The sequence below is a fragment of the Leuresthes tenuis genome, unplaced genomic scaffold, assembly GCF_036924035.1.
Source record: "Leuresthes tenuis unplaced genomic scaffold, fLeuTen1.0.hap1 SCAF_12, whole genome shotgun sequence".
Lineage (NCBI taxonomy): Eukaryota > Metazoa > Chordata > Actinopteri > Atheriniformes > Atherinopsidae > Leuresthes > Leuresthes tenuis.
In genome coordinates, this window is record NW_027325366.1 from 19,766,337 (window position 1) to 19,785,110 (window position 18,774).

Genomic DNA, 18,774 nt, shown 5'->3' on the forward strand with positions numbered 1-18,774 from the left:
TTTTGGTAAATTAACATACTTGCAGTCGTTGTTAAAATGCTGAAAGCAGGAAGTATCGAGTCACAAAATTGGGAGGTAGAGGAAGGACCTGTGGAGGCAAGCGCGTATTTCATAATCCATGGCTGGGATAATGAGGGTTGAACGCGGTGGAGACCAGGTGCCTCTGTGAAACTCTCTCCCTCTTATCTGTGGCAGGATATGAATCTGTTTTAACTCGTCTTTATCCAATACGTGACAAACTAAAGGAGACATGTCCGCTCAAGGACTGTTAAGCAGTGTTTTCTCGTGTTCGCTAAGCCCTAAAAGTATTTCCAAGCGGAGGCTGAGGCAGACCAGGAGCTTGGACTCTGCATTGACGCGACACTGTGGTACCGAAGCCGAGGAGACATCGTATAAGGTATGTCACTTTACCGTTAATTTAATCGCTTCCAATGCCAGACAACACAGATATAACCGGGTCTGTTATTAGAGAGAGAGTGATAAGGGTTACAGACTTTATGTTTATTTAGGTAATATTGACAAGAATCTCCATGACTGGGGATGCAAATTTCCTCGAACTTCGGATACCCTTACTTTAGTTTGCTAATTTCATGGGTTAAATAAATAACTATTTGCAAGATTTAAAAGTTAATGGGATAACTGGCGTCTTTGCGCCATATTGTTACCAAATTTTGGAAGTTGCTGGAATTCCCTTATGGATTATGTTTGTTGGCTAGTATAGATTTGTTGGAATTTTCCTTTTATTAATGAATAGATAAATAAAATACATAAATTTGAAAAAAAAAATGCTTGCTTGCCATGCAGCTTACATGTGATGATTAAGCACTGAAAAATCGGGAGAGGATCATAGTGTCCTGTTCTTGCAACATCACCAAGTCTGTGACTAACATGACAGTTTTGGTGCCCGTTTGGCAGCCCTCTGCGTCACCAAACGTGATTCACCTGGCGCCCCTATGTAAGCCATCATGTCTGCAGCCTTTGTTGGGATTGAGGTCCTGGAGGATGTGTCACGTTTGACAAGACTGAACTCAAGAAAGTGCACTTTAACACACCGTCTATGCCAAGGCTGATTTCTGGTAGAATGCATGCATGTCTGGTATGCATTGATTTATTTATTTAGTTCTGTGCAGTGCAAAGGTTACAACATGTCAGTATGAAAAACAAAAATATTATGAAATTCTTTAGATTCATGCATTGTGGAAGTGTGCATATTCTTACTGGACATCTTAGATGACTTGCTCAACACAACGGGAACACTCTGAACTTGAGTTTAGGGGAAACCAAAATTACCAGTAATAGCTGCAGTGCAGAAAATGCACAGGAAGCTATCTTATATAGCCAAATGAAATAAAGCACTGAATATTAGAGCCAGTGATTTAAACAATCTGTAGTGTTTTGCATAAAATGAGCTTATTGGTTACGTTGGTTATTATAATGAAAATGTAACGCAGACCTGTGACTGTAAAAGGCTGTAAAAGGCATCAACAAAAACTGATCCAACAGCCAGAGCTCTTCAGAAAATGTGAATGAAGCAGATTATTCCAAGACACAATTTCATGTCAGAGAAGGTATTTAATGTGATTCATGAATTGGCATTAGTATGTACACACATACTTTACTTAATCGCCAAGAATCCCTAAGCTGGAAAATTTCACCTCCATTGCAGATAGCAGAAAATGATGTTGTTATAGAGACGATTAACCATTTGTCACTGATATTCTTCCTATTTCTTAGATAGGTGGAGGTATTTATAGAGAGCGCAGTTGTAAAAAAAAATGTCCAATATAAAAGTAAGAAGAATTCTAGCGACTTGAGCTGAAAGCTGAGGTCTTAGAGCCTATCTGGAGTCTCACATGACCATGCTGTCAGCTTACAGTCACAGCAACTAAGTGCCTTTAATGCAAACCTTTCGCCAACTCAGTAATCAAAGTCACATTTTATGGGTGTGCACATATTCAGGCAGTGCTTCATTCAGGGACAATAGTATCTATGAGACTGTTGTTACAACAGTAGTGAAATCAGGGATGCAGTATGCTTGTTTTTTTGGGGGAGGGGGACTTTGAACAAAACAGTGCTGAATTTCCACCCAGTAATGACCCCAGTACTGCAAGACTCTGATGTACAATATGTCTTATTAGTAAGACACTATAATCCTTTCATAATCATAGAAATTGGCTCTATTTAGTTTCTTGAAAGATATCCAATATAAACAATGTACTGGCTGCCTTGGTGTGCTAATGATAAGCCTGTAATTTTGTGGATATTGTGTCATGGCACAGTTGATGTGTCACAATCAAGGTGTAACCTAGCTAGCACTGCCTTGTTTTTGTAAGGTTGGTCTTGGTCATAAGAGCCATATCCTTTCCTTTGTTTAAATCTGCCTGTCAGAGTGGTATTTTTCTTTTTTTTTTTTTTTAATAAACGCCTCTTATTTTCCATAGGTTGAGAATCATTGTGCCTTAATAAGAGATTACTTACTCTGAATTTCGGCAGTCTGGGCTGAGATGGAAAGCAGAGACATCTGGTTTACGTGAAGAAGGCCTCAAGTCTTATTTCTCACAGTGCAGCAGCATGACCTGATCCTTGGCTACAGTCCCTCATGCGCATATTTCTTCCCACCAGAGACTGTCCGTTTGCATGGCATAAGGCTGAATCTGCTGGCTTGCAAGTGCAGCACTGTACCATCAAGTGTGAATGTTTGATAAATAAAAAAAACCCTCAAATTTTTAGTCTTAAACATACAGTAAGTGTAAAATCATTGTTTTGAATCAGTTAATTTAAACCTCAGTTTTAAGCTGCCTTTGTGTGGTTACATAACAGACAGGATCTGTTTAGTCAAAGTGTTCTCTGCCTTAAAGAGCTAAATACTTCCATTTTAAAACCAAATGTAGTTAGAACACTCTCTGAGAGAACAATAAGGCAACTGAGGCATAATATGTTGTGAAATTATTAGCTTAGTTATCAAAATGCCAGATAAGCTAGAAGAAAGAAGGTGTTAACTCTTTCTCTGTCCTTCCCTGTGTATCACACTCAACCGTGCGACAGAGCCAGAACCCTGAGCGTTTAAAGTTTTATGAAATCATAACATTTACCTAAGAATCGGAGATAACATTGATCTGCACCGATCAGCTGGGCACATCTTTCCAGCCCTTTACACAGTTAAAGGATTCTGCAGACTGCTCTACTCCAAGTCGATTACTGTGTAATGCAACTCTAATCCTGTCTTTGATCCACTAAAGTTCCCAGCATTGTTTACAATCCTGTATGCAGTTCATTGAAGACTGTTTTGCATTTCGTTTTGCTGTGTTTCTGGAATAGCCAATGGTTATGACTTTAAGGTAAAAACCAAATGTGTTAATTTACATTCATAGTGTTTTCCATTTTCTTCAGTCCGTCTGAATATCTCCTGAAACCTCATCTGAGCATTAAGGTGATTATGAATGCATGAGAGAAGTAGTTCTGTGATTCTCTGAATAGCCAGATTAGATATACAGTTACACAGGGTATTTCCATTCAATTTCTCATAAGAATTGTAGAAACTTGTCTGACCTTTAGATGGAGCCATTCATCATTTGGTTTGAATTATGCAGTGGCAAAGTGAGAATAACAACCACTGGGACAAAGATCGAGGGTGGATAGGAAATAGTGTCCAAAGATGTGAGCAGTCATTAAGTTTAAAAATTACTTGGTAGCGTTGTTGACTAAAATAAGGACTTGAATTGGATCATATTTTAAATTGCCTTTTGTATGCAAGTTAATAATCCTTCATTTTGTCATAGAAGTACAAAACATATCCGAATGCTTTAACACTCTCTGCATATACTGTTTGAACAATATGCTGCGGAGTAAGAGAAGTTTGTGAGTGCTGTGCTGTGCTTCTGGAGGGTTCAGGCAATCTGCATTCCTCTGAGCACAACGAGGAAGGATGGCCTGAAGCAGAAAGAGCGTAGAGGCAACTGTGCTCTCTGGGATCTCATGAAATGAAAAATAACTTATAATAACAACTTAGTTTGAGAGACTTCTGAAAGTGTTCTTTGTCTCATGCTTTCTTACTTCCAATTGTAATAATGTTTTTAAAAAAATGACATGCACTACAAACATTAGGATTCAAATTAGAGAATTTTATTAAGGCTGACACACGGTCCCTACCAGGATTTGCGTAATGAAATGGCCGAGTGCCTTCCAAATGAAAAGTACTGCAGTCACTAACATGTATCCAATGGCAACAAGATATTTAATCCTAACTGATGTAACTTCTCATTCCCTCAGCAACCATGTCTGAAGAAAACTTCCTGTAAAAAAGAGGGTACTCCTTTCCAGAAGGGTTGAAACACTATTATACTTCAAGGAAACAAAACAACAATGAACATTACTGAAACTACTAAAATTGGGTTAGGAACTGTCAAGCGCATTATTAAAGCCTGATCACCGTAGTAAAATATTAAGAAAACATTAATAATCGTGACAGGAGATCGTTTAAATGTTTGGGCAAATCAAATTGAAGAAAACAAACTCATAGAGATGTGAAGAAATACTGGGACTAAACAGCTGTGTCGCCTTAAGAAAACCCCTTATCAGTGAGGCTAATGGAAAAGAAAAGTTTTCAGTTTGCTAGAGAACATAAAGATTGGATTCTGTAGCTACGGAAAAAAGCTCATGTGGTCTTATGAGTTCAGATTTATACTGTTCCAGAGTTATGGGTGCACCAGCGTAAGAAGATAGGTGGATGAAGTGCTTCTCTTTGAAGTGCCTCGGCATGTCTTGTGATTTGGCGTTACGTAAATAAAACTAATTGAATTTAGTTGAATTGCACCCGTTATGCCTTGGCCCGACAAGTGGGGCCTGTGGGGGCAGCGCTATGGTTTGAAGTTGCTTCGGTTGGTCAGGTTATGTGCATTATGTGGTAATTAGGTATCGTTATGTGGATAAAACAGTTGGTCAACTGACAACCTGAATATGCCAAATGACCAGGTTTTTCCGTTAATGGGCTTTTTCTTTACTGATGGCACGGGCAAATTCTGAGATGATGGAGTGGTCGAAGAGTGGTTCAGGGAGCATGAGACATAATTCTTCACACATGGATTGGCACCAGAGTCCAGACCTTAAACCCATTTAGAATCTTTGGGTTGTGCTGGAGAAGATTTTATACAGTGGTCTGACTCTCCCATCTTAATTACAAAAATGAACACAACTTAATGTTGGGATATTACATGAACTCGCACATATTTCACGGCGAATGCGTGCTGCGGCTACAGCTAAAGATGGTCAAAAAATATTGCAAGTATCTCACTTTTCTTTTGGCCAGGCAGTGTACTTCTGACTCTGCTCAGTGCTGTTAGTACCACTGTTAAACATTGGAATTTATAGGATTCTCAAACTATTGCTGTAAAAAGTGTAAAAGTCATATTTTGGGTCTGAAGGCTGTTAACTGAGTGCATGTTTAACCCTGCCTGCAGGGTGAGGCAGTTGTTCATCTGATAACAGTTTCAAATGATATGATATAAGTCAAGACTTTCCCCAGCAGCTGTGCATGAGACTTTTTAATACATTCTTGTTATTGATAATGACATTGTATTAAAATGTGACAAAAGAGCTGTGAAACAACATATTTCATTGTAGAGTTTTAGTGTTTTCAATCACTGATAAATGTACTGTGTTCACATGAGACTGGGGATTTCTCCACTCAAACAGTGCACTTAACAATATCAGCGACATATTACAGAGTATGCCCCACAAAACACATGATTTAACATGAATGTATTAATATACAGTATAACTTCCCATTGGGATTAATGAATAAAACAAATGTTTTCACTAAATTTAATTGAAAAAATAAGGCTGTGGGAACCGTAAGTGAGCCAGCCATTTGTGCTAAAAATCTGTCAGGTTTGAAGTTTTTTTGGTCTATAGGTTGCAATCTTTTCTGATGCACAAATCAATCTTGCCCCTACTGATTGCATAATTGTATAATTCATTATTGAATCACTGACAACATACGTATGCACTGTAGAAAAAAGTTGAAAAAACGCGGAGAACATAGAAGATCACTTAACAATTGCAGTTGTGGGTTTTTCTAGTCTTGTTGACCACTCAAAGCGCTTTTATGCCACATTGATCTATTCACACACACTCTCATACAGCACATCTTAGTCTATACATTTGTACAGGTGTGGCAGTGCTTTATTTCTTCTAACAAGAATGAGTGCTGATGAGCGCATCAGAAGCAATGTGGGGGGGGGGGTCACTGTCTTGCCCAAGGACACTTCAAAACGTGGTCAGGGGAAGCAATGGATTTGACCAACCTTCCAACAAGCAGACGACTCCTCGTCCTCCTGAGCTACAGAAAGTGGGGAGAGGTAACTTAGTATTGTGGCTATTCTGCAAAAGAGTTGAGACCAAGCTATGATGACCCAACACAACACAATAGTGAGTTAAGAAAGAAGCTCAGAGGAACAGATTGACACTTAAAAGAAACTATTTGAGCAGCTCAACATCTCTGTTCATAAATTTATCATGAGCAAGTCACTGAACAGAGCTGTATGAGGCTTTGAACTGTTTAGGAGGAAGTTGCATCACTATGCTAAAAGGGCATCGACTGGCTGCAAATCCCAAAGTCGAAGTACCACAGAGCGTGCATCATGATAAGAGGCTGCTTCACTTCATCACTGAGGAGAAAGTCAGTTTTGGTAATTTTAGGAATACCTGACAGGATGAAGTTGTTGCGGCTGTGCTAGCTCAAACCTTTGGTTAGTTAAATTAATGTTTGCCTGTGTTTCTTTCTAATTGCAATGTGTTTACTGACATATAACTTAGCCGAGATCAAAAAACAATAGCTGGAAGCTTCCATATGGGTGTACATATTGGTCACTTTTGGTCACATTTGAGTCTATTTCACAGTTCTTATTTGGACCCATCATAAAGTTGCAGAGGGTGTATGACATCAGTGTTCACACATTTGCAGCAGGGTGCAGAATGATGTGTTTTTAAGATTTTCTACAATACACACAGACTCTCTCTCTCTCTCTCTCTATATATATATATATATATATATATATACTCATAAAATTAGCATTTGGTAAGCTAGAAGTTAAAACAAATATACAGTGACAGCATACGGATACAGATACATCTGTGCACAACTATTGTGTCCACCAATAGAACAACCTGCAAGACAAAAGGTCTTGCTTTTCTTTTTCTTTCTTTTTTATCTTTTCAACTCTTGCTGCAATTTAGTAATTTCATTAATAAAACCACAAATATATCTGTTATGTACAGCTAGCTAAAGACAGCCCAATGCTACAAATTAGTTTTTCATTCAATTAGCAAATAAGTTTCTGTGTCTTTTAAGCCGTTGCCCTGTAATTTGCGTCTCTAGCTCTCTGAAGCGGTCGGCGGCCGAGGCTCATGGGTAATGTAGTATAAAGATAGATGAGCTGTTAAACTCCCCGCCACGTTCATTTGTGCGGTTCTCTGGTGTGAGGGCCTTCCATGTGTTGGGAATGCACGCAGCGACACCGTATGGCCGTGTTTTGCATGTAAAATTGGGTTCGCCTGGCGTCAGTTAATTTGGAAGCAAGTCCGTGTCAGCGTCTGAGGATTTAGGGATTTTTTTTTATGATGGAGGATCCTTTTGTCGAGCGAAGCGTCATTTATCTCGTGAGTAATTGGTGTTGGGTTGTCTCAATAAACGTAGCGGGCAGAAACCAAATTGGCTGTCTGGAGGTTAAAGTTGACTAAAGTAGATGGAATAATACAGTGGCGTTCAGGGTATGTACAGCCAAACTGTGAAACATGAAGATGTCTAAATATGCTTGAAAGAAGTTAATACCGTTCTTTTTTTTTCTATACGTGTCATTTGGCTGACAGTGAACCTGCCAGGGTTGAATATTGATGCACCTGCACTGATTCCCACAGTTCAGCCAATATTAATACAGTATGTTGGCAATTTTTTTTTTTTTTAAATGTAACAATACTTTAATTCTGCAAAGAAAAAGGTACATATGCACTGTTGTATGTAAAAGTGATTTTTTAATTTTTTTTTTATTCAGCATTAATTTAAAGAACAACGAATATGAGCAATTGAGAGCATTTGATAAGTTTCTGTTTGCTGCATATATAAAAAGAAAGAAAAGATCAAGTACACGTCTGCTGGTGAAAGCTTGTTTTTTTTTTTTTGTTGTTTTTTTAACATCTTATGCAGAATTAACTGTGGACCCCTGAAGCAAATGAAGTGGGCTGGCGTGCTAGTGTTCCTTTGGAAAACTCTTCCTGTAATGTCCCATTGAATGGCTTCCTGAGCACCGAGGAATATTCATCACCTCTCTGGATCTCGCTCAAGTGTGCTCGATCAGTGTAATCTGAGCTTGTGATCTCACCATATTGTATGAACTACCTAGCAGGTTTCCTCTCATTGTCTTCTAGGAAGTGCTGTTTTGTATCAGCAAGACTTTGAATTAAAATTAGCCTGAAGTCGAGTACACCTGTATTCAAGTGGCGTGCGCCCGCTGCAACAGGACGGGGTTTAGATGACTTACCATTCAATATATTTCAACAGTGTATCCTAGTTCGTTGCTAGTGCTGTTGGGAATTAAATGCAAAAATGCTATGTAAACAGAAGGTCCTTTTTAGCCCAGTAAAATTAATCATAGCTATTAACTTGCAATATCAAGTTTCAAACTTGACAGGATTTTGAAAATTCACATTTTTTTTGTCAGGATACTTCATTTAATTTAACTTTAACAATTACAGCCACAACCACAAGCTCCCTGTGCTATGAAACTGCTTCCCTATCCAGCTTTGACAGCGGCTGCTCTGTAACAACTGGGAACAACTGTTTAGGTCTGAATTCCTTTCAAGTGTCACCATAGGAAAACAAAAAAAAAACAAAGTCATCGTCAAAGTCCTCTCAAATTATGAAGAAGTTACCGGCTCAAACTGTGCCCGAATGACACGTCTTCTGCTTAAAACGTTTTATAAACCTACTGTGGTGTGATAGCTAAAGGATTGCATCAAAATGCTGAGCAAAGCACCATGTATTCCACAAAGAAAGTAGTTGCATTTTACTTGCAGACGTCGCTTTACTGCAGGGAAAGGAAGTGTGGGAACTCAACTCACCCTTACATCAGATATAGGGAAAGTTTCCACTCCTGTGTAGTCACACCAGAGGAATGTCTGAGCAACATGGGTTGATACAGTTACAGCGAGCGTGACACACTCACAGCAGTTTACGTAATCCCAATCTGAAGAGTGATATACAAAGACGGCCATAATGTTTTTTTTATTCATTCTTTATTTTACGTTTGCTTTAGATGGTTGTCACATGATACTTGTACGACTTGTTCATCTATTGTCATAGAGTGCAGATCCAACAGACTTCTGGCATGTGAGCCAAGCCACCCTGTGTTCCATCTGCCCAACAAGTAACAGCATCTCTCGTAGTTTCTTCATAAAGGCATAAAAAAGTGTGCAGAAAGGCCTTGCAACATGCAGATTGCACAACAACACTTCAGCTTCAGCAACTGATAGCTGAGCATTGGATGGGGTACTGTTTAATGCTTATTGATGCAGAAAGGAAGCTAAAACAGTGTGTCTTTGACAGTCAATTGAGTGTCTGTGAGTTTATAACATTATGTATCGTCTGGTATTTTATGCAGAAAGTTTTTTTCAGATTAAACTGCAAGAGATTTGCCAACTAAATCATTTTTCGAGTTTTTTTCAAGGCAAAATAGTGAAAAAGTATTAAAAAAAAACACCCCAAAACAAAACAAAGAAATTGAAAATATTTTATTCTATGTTGTGTGTCACTTTTGTGTGCAGTAAACGTAAGGCCATGTGAAAGTTTCAAACGCTAAAAGCAGAGTGAGCATGTCTATGAATTTACTTAAGCTGTTTATTTATCACTTAACATCGTAAAGTACTGCAAACAGAAAAGACGCAGATGAGATGTAGTCGACCTTTAGCCTCTAAAAACGGTGTCGACGCTCTTCGAAACGCAGCTTGTCAAAGTGCTTGACAGGTTCGTTGTACCACCTCATGGAGAATTTGTGATCCCAGACTGACACGATGCTGTTGACAGGCTCACAAAGACTGTGTGGGCCACACCACTTGTTGCAAAAAAGTGTAGTAGCTGAGCATAGTTCTTTCTGACTCTGTTTGTGGGATATTGGGATGCAGCAGAATTAATTTGGCGCCTCCCTGATAGTGCTCTGTATTTATACAGGACTTTCTCATACCATGTGTGTACTAGATCACAGCATGCTACTGTGGAACAGCCCTAATTCTCATTTAATGAAGGCGAGCCACTTTAGGGTAAGCCTTATCCTGATAATGAGTTACTAAGCCTCTTTGGAACATGGCTCATATGATTGGCCCAACATTAGTGGATCAAAGCACTGTAATCTTCAGCATGGAGATGCTCAAAGGTTGAGAATTTCAGATCAGATTATTTGCTCCGTTATTACCGCACTACTAAATCTTCAGAATGGCTGTGAGATGCCTTTTGATTTGTTTGAATAATAGATTATTAAGAATTGTGGAAAAGTATGCACCAAAATTATACCCACTGAAGCAGGGATAGAATTAGGGATTAGAATTGAGATGACTTTTTTACTTTCAAGGGTTATGCTGAAGTGTGTATACTTAACCATCTGTATGCTAATTGTACAAACGGATGATCTCCACAATGAGTTTTCTGAGTCAGCATTTGTGATAGAATAGCTTGTCTAAGTCGGCTTTCGGTTTGCGCTAAACGCTTGTAAAAAAAAAAAGCCTTGAGAACGATTTCAGCTGAGCATTATCAATTATGTCAACTCCACCTAATTATTGCTGATATAATCAGAAAAAAATGCATATGTGAATTGTTAAGTACAAATGTGACAGGCCGACATTGAAAAGATAATGCCAGTTAAACATCAGATGTCTTTACAGCTGGCAGTTGATGCTTTCAGCTGACAAGTGAAGCAGACGTGTCTGTCAGTTTGTGCGTGATAGACAGCGTGTCTTGACCTTAATGTGGCTCCAACTCTTGCTGTATCTGATGTGTAGCGTGAATTCCTTGTGTGTCCTCAGGGTGACTTCACCTGGAACAGCGCGCTAGGACACAGCGTTTGCCTGAAGCCCGTCCCCCTGCAGAGCCTCTCGGAGCTGGAGAGGGTTCGTCTTCAGGATGTCGCCTTCAGGCGTCTGCTTCAGTGTCATGACCTGCGCTGCCACATCACCATCCCTAAATGTATTACTCTCCTCACATGCGCAGCGCTCCCCTTTTTCCACCCCGTTGCATGGACATTTTTGGTTAATTACCCTTTGTCTCGCCACTTTGCTTTTCGCGCTAGTTGTCTTTTGTATGTAAACTCCTTCAGATAGTTTAATCATTTGGAAAATGAGTCTGAGAAGTGGAGCAAGCATGAACTGCATTTCTGCATTTACCCTTTCAGATGGCCGCAAGCACAAGAAGTCTCTCCGGAGTAAGTTTGATTCATTATCAAAGGAGAAGAGTAAAGACAAAGGTAATGTTGCTGATGGCATACTCCTAACTATGTCCATTACAATGTGTAAATTACAGAGAAGTGTTATTCCAGTCTGCCATCCATTAAGATTTTAGTTGTATTCCAGCTTGATGTGATAGCAATCCTCAGTAAACTTCTTAAACCAGTGAAGGTAAACACATTTTTCTTACAGGTCTGTGAGAGAGTCTCTGATTCTCGTTAGGATTCTTGTCAGCCTCTGACACTTGTACTCTTTTATTTTTTATTTTTTGCTGAAGCTGTGTACACTGACTGAAACAGACTCTTAGCTGTTTATAGCCACAGAGCTCTGAGTGATCTGAATCTTACAGTACAGAGGAAGCTGTGATCTTCAACCAGCGCGCTGCCCCGCCCGCTGCAACAATGTGGCAGGAAAGTGATGTTCTCTGTCAGACAGAGGGAGTCGAGGGAAATAACTAAAACAATCTTAAGTGGCGGCTTATTCGCTGCAGCCTATCCTCCGGCATGCCCAACCCCCTCTTTCCTCTTTTCCCCTTTTGTTTACAAAGGCACTTGGGAAAGTATGCACAGTCTGAATATTAAGTGCACGCCGCAGAGCACTGTTCTTGTGTTTCTCTTGTCAACTTGGCTTAAAGAAGGATTTGTTTAAAAGTTCAAATTTGAATGACTCCATTGCAACTCGACTTAGACGCTCTCTACACTAGAATAGACGTGACCAAAGATTAAAGAGTAATTCATGACGTCTCTGTTCACTTGAAGCTAACGAAAACACGTGAACTTTAAATCTTCCTGTCTTGCTCTTTTTGTCTCTCTCTCAGAGACTACGCCACAGGCGTTTGGCATACCGCTGTCACATGTCATATCCAACGACCGCATACACAAGCTGAGGCACGATCACCCGCGGGAGGAGCACAGTAACCCCACAGAATTGATGCTATCCTTCCTTCACCCGTCCTCGAGCTTGAAAAGGCCTAACAAAGAGCTCTCCAGCAGCAACTCTTCCCTGAGCTCCACCTCTGAGACACCTAATGAATCCAGTCTGCCCAGCACACCAGACGTTGCCCCACCGACACGCAGGAGGGTAGGATTTTCTGTTTATTGAGTGTCCTGAACCTTCAACTCTGATGTAGAGCATTAACGTCTGTCTGATTACACGTGCACGCTAGATTTCTGTTGAAATTTCTGACCTTTTTAGATATTCTCTACGTGTACTGACGATGGTGCAGCCTTTAGATGAATGTGGGACAAAAATTCGCACACAGTTGGCTTTTCTCAAGCTTCACGGTTGTCACCCATTTGCTTGACAGGGTGGAGTGTCTGTGGACTGCATCACTGACCTTGATGATAACCAGTCTCGGCTATTGGAGGCCCTTCAGCTGTCTCTGCCAGATGAGGCCGCCGGTAACAGGAAGAAGCGGCGTGACAAAAAGCTCAGCCTCAACCCTATTTTCAGACAGGTGCCGAGGATAGTGGATCTCTGCTGTCAGCACCTGGAAAACTACGGTACAAAGTTGAACGGCTGAAGCATAGCGTTGCAAATACTCACCTGCACGCAATCCACTGCAGGAACCTGGTCACGAGTGTAGGATCAGTCATTTCATGTGATGTTTTTTGTGTTGTTGTTGCTGAATATTTTTGTCTTTGTTCAGGCTTGCAGACAGTTGGAATCTTCCGCGTTGGGAGCTCCAAGAAGAGAGTACGACAGGTAACACTTCACACAGCCGGTGAACCTTAAAACACCTGTGTACTTTAATAAATTGCATTAGATATATGCAACATTTTTCGGCATTAAACATCACAATGTTTCACCAGCTTCGAGAGGAGTTTGATCAGGGGTTGGAGGTACACATGGATGAGGAGCACAGCGTCCACGATGTAGCTGCTTTGCTGAAAGAGTTCCTCAGAGACATGCCTGACCCACTCCTGACAAGAGAACTCTACACAGCCTTCATCAACACACTTTGTAAGGGGCACATACACGCGTACTGAATAAAACACCTCACTGTTTTTGTTGTTATGAGGTAAATATTTGAAAGCCGATGTCCACTGATGCGTCTCTTTTTCTGCAGTGCTGGATTATTCCGACCAACAGAGTGCCATCCAGCTCCTGATTTTCCTGCTTCCTCCTTGTAACAGCGACACGCTGCAGCACCTCCTCTACTTGCTGTCCACTGTGTCCATGCATGCTGAGGACAGCCTGGACAGTAAGGGACGCGAGGTAAAGATACAGCATCGGCTGTTTTGACGTTTTTGTGAAAAAGGCGAGGTTTATGAAGTAGCATCAGGTCTTCCAGGGGCCACCTTTTTGATAACTTATTGCATAAAAAAAAAAAAAAAAAAAAAATGGACACAGTCTGCCATCACAGAAAAACTTTGAAGAGGGCAGCGGGACAGATGTGTGTTCATCTGCAGCCTCTGTTTTGAAGAAAGTGCTGTGCTAACATGCAGCACCATTATGCATGATGATTCCTAAGGTTTTTTTTTTTCAGTAAATGATTCATGATTACCCTCATCATGCTTCACCACAAGAACATGAATACAGTATCTATTCTGTCCCAGTTTGCTTTGTACTCTGTGTGATGCAGAGGATAGAACCTGTTAATACATGTGGCACCTGTGGTTATGAGCACTCAGCATAGATTAATTTGCATCTCATCACTCTGCATTGACCAGATACTATTGCTTTATTGTGTTGTGTTGGATTCGGAATAAAATTATGGCTGTGTGTTGGATTAAACTCACTGACCTTACAGCCCAAAGTACTGGTACCTTAATGGTATAATTATCTTTTTTGTTAATGTTACGTTTGGACTATGATTCATCACAAAGATTTTTTTTTTCCTTATTGGCCCCAGTCTTTGAATGTGTAAATCTGAGCTACTTTGAACAAAAGGAGGCAGAGACAGCCGGTCTTATTGAGGACGACAGGTTTGATGTAGGTGTAGATTCCCAACCTCTCCTGGGAACTCAGGAGGTCTGACCACAGCAAAAGACTTGCTCTTAATCTTTAGGTTTTCTTGCAAAGCCTGCCAGTGAATTCTATATCCTGTTTTGTTTAGATTTCAGGAAACAAGATGACGTCGCTTAATCTAGCCACCATCTTTGGGCCCAACCTTCTACACAAGCAAAAAAACTCAGACAAAGAGTTTGCTGTCCAGAGTTTTGCCCGTGCGGAGGAGAGTGCCGCCATCATCACTGTGGTCCAAAGCATGATTGATATGTATGACATGCTATTTATGGTAAGCCTCATGCACTATCAGTGCAAACTAAAATACCATAAAAAAGTTAAAGATAACTCACACTTTAATCCGAACAATCTCAGGCTCTTCGGTTTAATTTTATGTGGAGTTTAATAAAGCAAAGCCACTTAATGAGATGTAAGCATTTACTTTATAGGTTATGATAACCTTTTATGGACGATTATAAAAAGAAAGTTGCTACAGGAAAGCATTTTCTCAACCTTGTAAAATGAAGCTTCATCCACACACTTTTCAGTGCTTAGCAAATGAAAAGCCTCACTGGAGGGGCCAGTTAGTTTTATTCCAGCCTCTGTTCATACATAACAAGATCTATCTCTCTACTGTGTTCTCTGTTTTTCACCGGGCAGCTGTGGAGAGCTCCATCTGGAAAGCAAAATTCTAGATGAAAAAGCGCAATTGACCAAATGTGGCACACTTAAAAACTCACTTTCAAAAGAAAGCCACACTGCTCATAATGACTTTGTAGTTAAACAGCCCAGCGACATTAGCTGGTATGGACAAGTATGTATTTGATATTAAAGCAGACTTTTGTCTCTCCTAGGTCCCTGCTGACCTGCAGAATGAGGTTCTGATGAGTTTGCTAGAAACTGATCCTGATGTTGTCGATTATTTGCTACGGAGGAAGGCCTCTCAGTGCACGTGAGTTTCACCTTTTGTCTCATTGGCCCACTCAAAAAGACCCAATGAAACAGACCTGTTCTTGATATGCATTGGCAGTTTTCTCAAAACATACCGATCCATATCACCAATTATTTTAGCAGCAGAAAGTTCAAATGAATTGTGTTTTCTTTCTCTGTGCAGAGAGCAAAGCCTTCTTAGACCAAAGGACTCATTCTCTCTCACTGAGAGACGCTTGTCAAACGACTCCCTCAAAGCATCCAGTGGAGAGGTGTCTCCTTATGACAATAACTCCCCTGTGCTATCAGCTCGTCTGCTGTGTAAATACCCAGAATACAGCAGTTCAGTCTCAGATAGGTGTTCCAGGCATTCCAGGCGGTGCACACTCCGCTGCGATTCAAAAGACCGATCGGGCAGCACTTCTCCCACCCTCTCTACTGACAAAGGTAATCTAAATTAATTTCACCATGTGGCAATTTAAAGTATTATTTAAACAGTTAGTTTGACGTTTTATGTAAATGGTTATGAATTGCTGAGATTTTTCTTTCCTGTTTATGCGGTGAGTGTGTCGCTGGAGCCGGCAGGTGATTAAAAGGAAAGTGAACAGAATTTATTCAGAGCATTTTACGCATCGTTGGGTACTCAAGGCAGTTTACACTGCAACCATTCACATACACACACACACACACAGTGATTCCATCATTGTCATTATCACACATTAGAGACAATGTGGCCTTCAGAAGACGCCTCAACATGGGATCAAACAAATCACCTCCCAAACGATGGATAACCCACTCTACCTGAGCCAGAGAACTCATTAGCATAACTCAGAAGAAATACTATAAATTGGAGGACTCAGCAGTTTGTTTTGTATAAATGTAATGACAGCATTTAGGTTCCGTTTTTATTATTCAAATGTGTATTAGAAACAGCTTTATATGTATTTACACAAAACATGTGCATTTATTAACAGTTCCCTATTTCATGATCTTCAGATAGAGTGGACAAGCAGCTAATGGCCTTTCTAGGCTTTGAACTGATCAATAAACTGCATGTTGAGTATGGGTGTAGCCTCTGGCTAGCAGCAGGCAGCTGAGACTGTAGAAGTCGATAAAAATCGACACAATTACCCCACTCCTTACTATTTGTGACTTCACTTAACATAATCTCTATGGGTTTATGACTAAAGTTACATCTTCTTCAGTCCAGCAAGACTTTAAATTGGGAAATACCAACCTATGGAGAGTGAAATTGACAAAAGAGTAGGTAAGCTTCGAGGCATGGCTTCCCCATGTGCCTGATATGTGCACGTTCTCAGTCAGACTCAGCCTTTGTTATAAATAACTTAAACCTGAAACCAAACCTTAAACCAAATGGTGACAACAGGAGATAACACTGCATCTTTGTGTATTTTTCATGTCTTTGGGCATTTCTTTTTGAGGGCTTGTACTGATATCTCAGCTCCCATATCTGTGGAAGTGTCTTAAGGCAGGACGCCGAACCCCCTATTGCCCCAGATATGCTCATCGATGATTTATCATAGAAAAAAGGGATTGTACATATACTGTAGAGTGCAACTATAATAGGCACTGTATGAGTGGTCTATGGTTGAATGAGAAACAGTAAACTAATAAACTTGAATACTATTGTGAATAGGATGTCACCAAGAAAGAAGGAAAGCAGAAGGAACCTTAAAAAGTGGGGCATGGGTTTGGTTCTGTCTATATTTCACTCATCTATAATCACATATTAAACCAAAGTGTCTAATTCTCCTTAATTATCTTGTGTCTCAGAGCCCTCAAGTGACTGTTTTTGGGAAACCTGGCATGAACTGTTTGGGAAGGATTTCATCAACCATCACATTACTGGTAACAGAATCATCTTTTACATGTTGCTCCAGATGGTCTGAGGATATGAAATGAAGGCAGGATGTTAATGAATTGTTTCTCCCAGGCTCTCTAGGAGACGCATCAGAGTGTGACTCGTATGGATCATCAGAGGGGCTGAGCAGTCACCAAGGCAACAACAAGTTGCCCATCAGGCCAACACAAACATCATTGGGTGTTTTGGAATGCAGGCCACACCTCCCGGTGACTCGCAGCAGCAGTGGTCATCATGACCAGAGAGAGCAGAGACAGCCAGAATCATCATTGCATCAGTCACTGAGCGGCCAATCAGGAGTCATTAGCTCAGACAACCTAGCACAAAGGACAGGATGCCCTGCATGTCCATTGCTTACAGACAGTACTGATAGTTTGTCTCCCCTTCGGTGCTCTGGACCTCTAAGAGAAACTTAAATGTCTCACTCCCCACCCTCGGTTTTCACTTGTCAGCCTGACCCAGTCCCCACAACTGCCCCAACAGAGCTCTGCCCTGTAGATACGACAAACACCTCAAGGTCTGGTGAGAAAAAGGGCTCCGATCTCTCAAACTGAAAGACAGAGAGGTGGTATGTATGGCAGCTGGTGTCAGATGAAAAGCCAAAGCCCTGCTGGAAACTCTGGTGTGACGCACCCTTCGCTGATAAACTGAATTGTGAGTTTCAGAATTGGGGGCCCACCACTTGTAACATCATCCGATCAGTCATCTGTAATGACTGTTCTGTAGTTTATATGCTGAGGAAAATTTGCAACGCTAAAGGTGCCTGACTGTTCTTTTTTAATCCTGATTTTGTATGTTGCATTTTGTGCTACTGTTTCTTTGGATATGTTGTGGAATAATTAGATATAGAGAAATGATTTGCAATCAACCATCAAAAACTTATATTCAGACTTGAATGTCAGAATTTAACTTGAATGTTTTTTATGCTGAATGTAAAAACACAATTCCTCTTTATTTTGTGATATAACATTAACAGTACAGTATCTCGATGTATGCATTGTAGCTACATTAAGTTTTACATTAAGAGTTTTGTTTCAGGTGCACTGGTGGAAATGCTGCAATCTGTGTTACAGTTCATGATTGTTTTTTTTTACAGAAGTTCTAAGCTGGTATGTATGTCATGAAGAATGAGTCACGAGTTATGAAGTAAATTGTCACGTTTCAAAACAAATGTTCTGCTAATTGACACCCCAACGTTTTGTGTTTTTTTTTGTAGAGTTGAATATATGTATTTTATTTGAAAATGTTATAGTTAATGCCACTTAATAAACCGTTTCAGATTGGTCCCCCCCTCTGTTAAATTGACCCCCGTCTTTCCAATCTCACAAGGCAATTATTCTTCCATCCAGTGACCAAAGCTGCCAAAATGAGAAAAAATTGATGGTCACTGTATCGTGCTTCGAGTCGTTCAATTACTTTTTTGACACATTTGTTTAGTTTGATGCCAGAACTACAAGAAAACCTGAACAACACAAGTACAAAAATATATGGATATGAGTATTTTTCCTTTCGTCTCTACAGTAATGGTACCG

The 18,774-nt window shown here is 40.3% G+C and overlaps 1 protein-coding gene across 2 annotated transcripts; it reads left to right on the forward strand.

Annotated features, from left to right (window-relative positions):
- The first annotated feature begins 48 nt into the window (after nucleotides 1-48).
- On the forward strand, nucleotides 49-18,441 carry LOC140319365 (rho GTPase-activating protein 6-like). 2 transcript variants are annotated; one of them, XM_072396967.1, is made up of 13 exons: nucleotides 49-397; nucleotides 11,068-11,227; nucleotides 11,433-11,504; nucleotides 12,302-12,564; nucleotides 12,791-12,986; nucleotides 13,133-13,188; nucleotides 13,296-13,446; nucleotides 13,553-13,701; nucleotides 14,543-14,722; nucleotides 15,285-15,382; nucleotides 15,545-15,807; nucleotides 17,155-17,229; nucleotides 17,315-18,441. In XM_072396967.1, the coding sequence occupies exons 1-13, from the start codon at nucleotides 251-253 to the stop codon at nucleotides 17,656-17,658; spliced, it is 2,154 nt and encodes a 717-aa protein (XP_072253068.1). In that variant the 5' UTR covers nucleotides 49-250; the 3' UTR covers nucleotides 17,659-18,441. The 2 variants fall into 2 exon arrangements, with proteins under 2 accessions (XP_072253068.1, XP_072253069.1); XM_072396968.1 differs by having other exon boundaries at nucleotides 11,433-11,462.
- Nucleotides 18,442-18,774: the final 333 nt, after the last annotated feature.

Coding starts and splice junctions, on each gene's coding strand:
- LOC140319365 (XM_072396967.1), top strand. CDS start 251: ATGTCCGCTCAAGGACTGTTAAGCAGTGTTTTCTCGTGTTCGCTAAGC. Junction 398..11,067: donor CCGAGGAGACATCGTATAAG/GTATGTCACTTT, acceptor GTGTGTCCTCAG/GGTGACTTCACCTGGAACAG. Junction 13,702..14,542: donor TGGACAGTAAGGGACGCGAG/GTAAAGATACAG, acceptor TGTTTTGTTTAG/ATTTCAGGAAACAAGATGAC.